The 8780-nt window shown below is 27.2% G+C and overlaps 1 protein-coding gene across 1 annotated transcript; it reads right to left on the bottom strand.

Annotated features, from left to right (window-relative positions):
• Positions 1-540: 540 nt before the first annotated feature.
• LOC103501644 (WAT1-related protein At2g39510-like) lies at positions 541-7116 on the bottom strand. Its single transcript, XM_008465265.3, has 7 exons — positions 6820-7116; positions 3536-3601; positions 2689-2805; positions 1835-2087; positions 1550-1711; positions 911-1062; positions 541-773 (listed from the first exon to the last, which is right to left on the bottom strand). The coding sequence occupies exons 1-7, from the start codon at positions 7014-7016 to the stop codon at positions 653-655; spliced, it is 1068 nt and encodes a 355-aa protein (XP_008463487.1). The 5' UTR covers positions 7017-7116; the 3' UTR covers positions 541-652.
• Positions 7117-8780: the final 1664 nt, after the last annotated feature.

Raw genomic sequence — 8780 nt, 5'->3', positions numbered from 1 at the left:
AAAGTCAGGACCAATCGCACCTATTCTTAAAAACTCGGAAACAAAAATAAGTGTTATTTGATTATTTGTTAAAAAAGAGGACATGTTTACGTACTTTCCTTTATTAGAATTTACATGAGTTGAGCTCAAAAACCCATTAGAGATAAAAAAAAAAAAAAATCAGGGTAGCCAAAGAAAACCCCAAGTAAAAAAGAGGATACTATTAGGATTTGAACCTAGCCCCATGACTCGCCAAACAAATAGAACATCATATCTCAAACATTTCTCAGATCGAAAGTTAACAATAGTTACTATCACTTATAACTTTCCATTGGAAAAATTGGAAAGAAATGACATGAACTTTTTAGTCTTTAATCAATTTTTGTAATATATATGTGCAATTTTCTATTATTGTTTGCTCATTAAATGTCATTTATACACCATTTAGTTACTTGAATTGAAATTTTTATTCTATGTATATATATATTATATATATATATATATATATATATATATATATATATATATATATATATATTACTTAATAATTTATATTAAAAATACAAAAAGATAGATAATAATTTATATTAAAAATACAAAAGACAGACAAATTGAGGAGGGCAGATATTCTAGCCCCCTATGTGGCTAGAACACTATTATTCAAAGTTCAAAATCATGCTATTGGTGTCGCATCATCAATTGGTCTGGCTGCCTTATTCTCAATGGCATGGTCTTTGGTTTTGCCCCATAGAACTAAATAAAGACCCATTATTATGACCATCGCTCCTACAATCCTGCAAAGAGAAGCCTCAAATAATGTAAATTCACAGTTTTGATTCTTATAAATTGGAATCAAACAAGAGTAAAGAAACATAAAGGAGGGCTTTGTTTTAGAATAATGGTTAAATATGAGAATTAGGGAGAAACTTACTTTCCCAAAGACAGAACCTCAGAGACAGCAAAAGAGCTTATGACTGCAACTATAATGGTACTTAGAGGAAAAAATATTGTCAAAAACACAGGTCCCTTTGTTTCCAGTACAACTCCTTGAATGAAGTATGCAAACCCTGACATTGCTATTCCCTGCCAAAATTATATACAAATAAAATTTATTAAATAATTTAAAGTTATAATAGTCTATATTGCGTTGTTATAGTTCAGTTTTTGGTCTTCCATCTATTTTAATTTCACTAAGATATAGTAAACACACGTTAATAAATATGAAAGAAAGAATGAATAGAAAATAACAGAATAGAAAATAACAAATAGTAGATACATGTATCAGTAAATAATGGATTATGAAAAATATGTACTACACTTAATTGTAGTTTATAAATAGTTATAAATTTCATGATTATAACGACGACCCTAGCTACCAACTTCATGGTCCAAAACACCCTCTATAAAAATGTAGTTAAGAAAACTTAGTTTGGGATGATTAAAAAACAGAAAATACTTGGGAGAAATCCAAAACTTAACAATTCTTTTTTTTTTTATAATTTTAATCAGAGTAGATTTTAACATCTATATCTATCTCTCTCTCTCTCTATATATATATATATATACTTACAGCATAAAGGAAGGACAAGAGTTGAAAATCAAAATGAATAGACCAGACAGGTGGGTTGTTCCATTCCTTTGCTAAGGCTACCACAGTTCCTTCCACAACTCCCACTATGCATACCATAAATGTTACAACCAACCCCAGTGGGTATGATTTCAATACAATTGCCTGCAATATATGTCGCAACTTCATTAAATAATTCACTTAAAGTCGTCAAACAATTTTTTTAACAATCTCACATTATATTATAGTTGTTAGATTATATTATTTGATGTTAGTGTATATATGTACCTGGATAATGCATGCAACAGAAGCGCCAAGAATAGCAATTATGATCAAAATGACCCCCTTGAAAGAATCTTTATTATTAACATTGGAGGATGGTGTTGAAGGGTGATTATAGAGAGTACTATGTTCATGTGTCCAAGGAAATCTCAACTTTGGTCCTTCTACAAACGTCATTATCATTGCTCCTCCCACTGTCACTGCTGTTCCTAATATCTTTGCTTGACTTGAAAATCTCCTTACATCAACCTTCTCCATCCTATTCATATATAAATTTAAAGACAAGCCAAAAATAATCCATTTAATGTATTCAATCAAATCAGAAAACTTTTAATAAATTAAATTGGTTAGTTTACTTCTTCGTGGATAACTATTTAGTTTTTTTTTTAAAAAAAATTTAGATTAAGTATTTAAACAATTTATTCATTTTAATTTTTTTCTAATTTATTGTCTACTTTTTATCAATGTAAAAAGCTCTATAAACAAAGACGTAGTTGGAAAATTATTTAGTTTTTGTAGTTAAGTTTATTTTCTTTCAAAATGATTTGAAATAAAAGAGTTAAAAGTTAAAAAAAAAATATTGAAAATAAAGTGGAATTTATTGGCGTCATTTTTAAAAATAGAAAAAAAAACAAATGGTTATTAAAAAAAGGTAAAAAGTAGTTTTTGAAAAATAGTTTTTTTTTTTATGAAATTTGAACCTATAAAAATTCAACCATTTTATTTAAGAAATATGTGAACCGAAATTGATAAAGTTATAGTCTTATTTGAATATTAAATTTGTAGGTGCATGTGTGTGTATATATATAATTTATTTAGAATTTTTCTGAAAATTGAGGGAGATTTATGTTAATACAAACCTAAAAACCCAAGCAAAGAAGAAGGAAAGGGCAGGAATGCAATTGGACATGGCAGTGGAAAATGTTGGAGTTACATATTTCAAACCAGTGAAATATGTGTTAGTGATAACCACAGACCTGCATATATTCCCCCACCACATCACAATAATAATATAAATAAATAATCAATCATAAGAAACAACTTAACAGTTGAAACAGAGAAAACAAATATTTAAACCATATGTTAGGGTAACATTTATGCCACTAAACGCTTAGAACATTGAAATTCTTACATACCAATCACAGTATAATAATTCATTTTGCTCATGAGTTGATTTCCCGTACTTGTAAATATCAATTCTCGACAATTTAGCTTGATTCTTATTTTCATCATCTTTAGTTTTGGTTTGTCTTTTCTATTTTCACACTAAGAAAAATAAAAATAAAAAGCTAAAACCTAAAATATGTCAAAAACAACTAATTTGACTGTAATATTTTTTTTTTTAAAAAAAAAAAGCTTAGTTGTTAGTAATTAATATGGCCTTTCATCACTAATGTTGAAGTTTCAATCCTTCAACTCTCCATTGTTGTACTAAGAATATCTTAAGCATACCATAAAAGAATACCCATGGTTATTTTTTACAATAACTTTTCAAATGTTCAAAAATGATAAAAGAAAGTACCTTTTTATTATATATACATAGAAGACTTTTCGCATAGATTTTTCTCGACTAAGTAAATACATCTTTATCCGAATAAATTGAAATAGGTTCTACTTGACTTTTCTGAATGCCTAAGAAAATAGAGACACTAATTAAATAGGTATGAACTCGTACGACCAAGCTTAAAAAAAAGAAGAAAGCCTTACTCCACAGTGCCGAGCAATAGGATCTTTGCAAGGATGCACCAAGTCATGCGTGGTCTTGGTCCTTTTCTGCCCAAGTGCCCATTACAATAGTTAGTGTTTTTCATAAAAAATTTAAGACTTTCTAGAAAGAGTGAAAGAAATAAGATTAAGATATCATATTTTTGTCGTCATACTTTGAAGTTTAATTTTTTTAGCTTTTCATACAACTATTATGGTCATCATACGCTTCGGCGAGCAACTACACATGCAATAATCGATCAGTTCTTCTCTTCAATCGTACGCGACTTACGATGACCGGAACTAACATTGTTTCTTCCATTTCCTCGAACAGAGGAACTTGACGGAGGAGATCCAGGGAGAAATCTTCCATAGTTTGTTCTAGCTTTTTTTTCTTCAGACTTGAATTCTTTCTCAGAAACCCCAATTTCTCATCCCCTTCATTTCCCAATCCTCCGATCTGTTTCCTCAAGGGTATTCATGATATATCCTTCTCTTTACTCTCTCTTAATTTGTTCCATATTTTCTTTTGAATTCAAGCAAAAGCTTCTCCACTGTTGAAATCCTTCTCGGTTGACTTCATTTTCTTTTCTGGGTTCTGTTTTCTTGTTGGATGATGAAATAGAGATGGGGTTTTCTTCTTTTTGTTTTGTTATAACTGTAACAATTTGTTGTTGTTGCCAACAGATTTAGGTATGCCTTACTTTTTTTTTTTTTCCCTTCAGTTTGCTATGTGAAATGTAGCTTCTTAGTCTGTTTTAAGGGATGGTTTGTACCTTAATTAGGAGAGGATGTTTGAATCTGTATGCTTTGAAATCCATATGGGGTGTTTGGGTGGTTGGATTCTTTGAAGAACAATGTAGAGTTTTATGTTCTAATGGAAGTTTCATTCAACTTAGACAGATTGATCTGCTTTTCAGGCACCTTCGGGCAGTTGACAAACTTATCTTGAATCTCCAAACTTTGTTTTAGAAGCAAGAACACACTTTGGAAATTGTGCACATGAAAAGTTTCACCGTATAAAAGTATAAAACTTTTTTTTTAATATAAACTATAAAGTATTTATTCTCGATTTAGTTAAATGTTTTTATGTTTTTCTACTTTAGAGATCTTTTAAGTTTTTTGGGTACATCTCATCATATTATACGCCAAGATTTCGATATCTTTTCAAAAAAAATTAAAATTTAAAAAGCAGGCTACCAAATAATACGTACAACTTGGTGAAATTTGAAAATATAATTGGTAAATTAATTACATAATAAGTAAATAAATTTACAAATTCGCCTAAATATAGATTGTAAATAAGATTTGAGTAATATTGCAAGAGGGAAATTCGTGGAGAGGTAAGAGTTGGTACAGAATTTAGAAGGATTTTGCATCTATTTCCATCGAGTTTCTATATACTTGACACTAAAATTCGATTTAAATTTCGAACAAGACAAACACGATATTCTATATTTATTTCAAATCTTAACCAATATTTTGATGTTTTCCAAAAATTAAAAATGTTGAATCAATCTCGAAATCTATTTTAGAAAATTGAAAACCCATTTGGAAATAGTAGATTATTATTTGTTATAATATTTAGTAGAGATAATCGAATTTGGAGAAAATTTGAAAGAAATATAAGATTTGGGAAGATTATATATAAAAATAATTAACAAATATTGGTGGATAATATGATAAGATATATCGATAAGGTCCAAAAGAATCGATAAGTTAGAAAAAGTAAAATTTTAACTAAATTTTATTGTTGATCTTGTTCGAGGTAAGTATTTGTACGACTTTTCAATAAGCGTGTCAATTTTGTATGTTAAAACCTTACCAGCGTTATTTCTAGCCATTTTTCCACTCAATTAATAATCTTGGGGTAAAAATGAAATTAGGATATTAATTAAAAAAATGAAACATTGGAGATTTTGGGAACATGAAAGTTGTTTGCTTTGTTGGCTTTGATAAAGTTGCATTATGTTGTTTTGAAACATATTGTATAGGGTAATTATTGTATTTTTTTAAAAAAAAATTGTTAAAGAGGTCTTAGCTTTTGGATTTTTCTTCTTTTCTCTTTTCTCTTTTCTCTTTTTCTTTTTCTTTTTCTTTTCCTTTAAGATTTGGAACGTATTGCTTATATAGCTCTTTATCGAAATTAAATTGTGAATTGATGAATATGGAAATGATATGGCAAAGTGTGTTCTTTAGAAGTTTGTCCGTATTCTTGTGAATATGTTTGTGAAAATCAATTGAAAGAAAGGCCGGAAATTATTTGTTTTGTTGATTATATGCATCATTTGGGTTCTAAATTTTGCTAATATAATTATTTACAAATTATAGTAGATATGGTGTTAGTTATAAACTAATATCGACTACAATAACGGTTAATAAAAGACATCGTAACATAACGTCATCATATATGTATGATGACATGGGTATGATGTCAGTTACAAACTGACATCATAACAAGCTGTCATCAAATTACAACCGTCATCGTAACCTACGATGTCACAAATATAAAGGCGGTTGAAAATTTGTTATCATATGTAAATGATGCCAGTTCAGAACTGACATTCAAAACCAAAATTTTTGTAATTGTTTTGTGTATAAATACTTTAGACTATCCAATTTAGCCTTCTTATCTTCGATAAATCTTATATCTCGTCCGTAAAACTAATTGTATATATTGAAATTAAATAATAATAATAATTGTTATTATGAATAATAACATGTGAATATATTTTTAAAATGATAAATATTATAGAATCGCAAATAAATAAATAAATGTAAAACAATAGAAATTCAACACAAAAATTTACATGGCTTTACTTTACTAATAGTGAGTTAACCACATCTTTATGAAAGAGTGAGAATAGTTTATTATTAAAGAAAATAGATCAAAATATTTTACAGATTGACTAGGAACACCTCTAGGGTCGTAGAGCTTATATATATCACAACTTCTTTACACCTGAAGACTAAAATTATAGATAACGTACATAAATATGTATGTAAATTAAAAAGAAATTCGAGTAAGACTCGAAACTTGATCATTCGAAGCACCGAATTATCACATATTCAAAAGACATTTCAACGATAAAAATACTAATATAGATAACAAAACGTCTTTTAAAAATTAATGAAATAACGAACTAGCATTGAGAACTAAATATGAGATAATATATTGAAAGTATATACACTAAAATCGAAGAAACTCGAAAGTGTAAGAACCAAAATAATATAGTTAAGGAAGAAGAAGAAGAAGAAGAAGGAATAGAGAGAGAATAAAAAGGTACCTATAAGAGAAGAAGCAAAATGGAGCAATGACAATGGAAGCAACAAAATAACGATAGAGTGTATAAACTTGTGGACTCATTCCATGGTTCAATGCAATCTTTGCTATTACAATCAAACCAGAATCTAGAGCTCTTACAGCAATAACTCCTAAATAGGCCTTTCCCTCTCTCTTCAAAACTTCACTTAACTTCTTCATATGTACAAAGACAAAAATATATCTAATCACAAATGAGAAAAAATAATCAGAGTTTCTAAAACCCCACCCAATATCTTCTTATATATGTAATGAATTTAACCCTTAAATAACCTTTTTGATTTTTAATTCATTTCATGAGGTATTTATTAATTCTTTGGAGGACCTCATCGTGGAGACCACTTTAATTAAGTGGATCCTTACTCAAACAACATAATTATCTTTTTTTACTTCTAATTTTTGACAAAAATCTAAATTTGATCCACGAGTTAAAAGAAAAAGATTTATGAGAATAGATTCATTTGGTTCTTAAATTTTAAAAATGTATGTCTTGATTCTTGAGTTTTTGAAAATATGTTTAAAATGTCCTTACCAATACTCTTTTTTTTATTCGACTTTTAAAAATAATTATATGATATTTGAACTTAGAAAAAATACCTTTAAAGAGAATATGATTTTTAAAAATTGTTCTGAACTTACCTAGTTTACACTTTTCCTTACTCTTTTTCTTTGTTGTTTTGTTTAATTATAGACTTTTTTTTTTTTTTTATGTGCCAGTAGGGGTCTCATATATGTTTCATACGATAAGATTGATTTCATATATATGACTTTTTTATGTATTGGATTTATAATCTTTTCTAATTAAAGTGGCCCATGTGAATATAAATGGAATGTTAAGTATACGATGCAATTAATAAATTAGCTCAAAGTGTTCTTTTTTAAATTATAATAATATTATATGTAGCTACGTCATTTAGTTTGGTAAATAAAAATATTAATTAAGATTTGGTAAAATATGAATCTATGGGATGACTACAACCTATTTTTGAAATACAGTAAAATTAATCAAAAAAAAAAAAAAATACAAAGACACTAGTATAAGCTTATGAGTTTCTATCATTATCTATTATTAATACAAACTAAAGCTTTGTTGTATTTTATAAATGTTTTCAACAATTTTACGAATGACAATAATTTTTCTAATTATTTTAATTTTTTAATACCTTTTTAACTTATTGGTTCCATAATAATTTATAGATTTGTATACCACGATTCTCATATTAACTAAGTAGCATTTGAATTCTTAGGTGAAGTTATAAAAATAAATGAGGGAGTTGTAGTTTTCAAAGCTTGGCTTTGCATTTTGAAAAGCATGTTACATAAGATAGATAATAAAATAAACAATTATTAGAAGCAGTGTTTATAAGATTTAATTTTAAAACTTTCAAACACAAAATGCCTAAGGCACAATTTTGTTATTGATTTTGTTTTTAAGTTTTCTATTTTTCTAATATACCATTTCCCCATAAATTTTATATTATTGCTCTCACATTTTAAAAAAAGTTTTTATTCCTTTTAAGTCAATTTCTAAAAACAAATCCTATTTTTTTTTTTTTTAGTTTTCAAAATTTTTGCTTAAAGAAAAAAATAGCATTATAAGTTTAACTTTCAAAAACCAAAATAAAAACTAAAAGTCTGGTGAAGAAGTCATTTTGTTTTTAAAAATTAAGTCTATAGGTATTACTTTCATCGTCAAATATCTTTCTTTTTCATCTATTTTTTTACCAATGATTTTAAAAAATCAAACAAAATTTTAAAAACAAAAAAGAATAGTTTTTAAAAACTTCTGTTTTGCTTTTTTGGAATTTCGTAAAAAAATTCAAGTATATACTTTGAAATATATAAATCATTGTAAAAATTGTGGAGAAAATAAATTCAATGTTTAAAAACTAAAAAGAAAAAAAAAACAAAATATTTACCAAATAG

The sequence above is a fragment of the Cucumis melo genome, chromosome 9 (assembly GCF_025177605.1).
Source record: "Cucumis melo cultivar AY chromosome 9, USDA_Cmelo_AY_1.0, whole genome shotgun sequence".
NCBI lineage: Eukaryota > Viridiplantae > Streptophyta > Magnoliopsida > Cucurbitales > Cucurbitaceae > Cucumis > Cucumis melo.
Note: the sequence above shows the minus strand (reverse complement) of the source record. Positions and strands in the feature narration are given on the sequence as shown.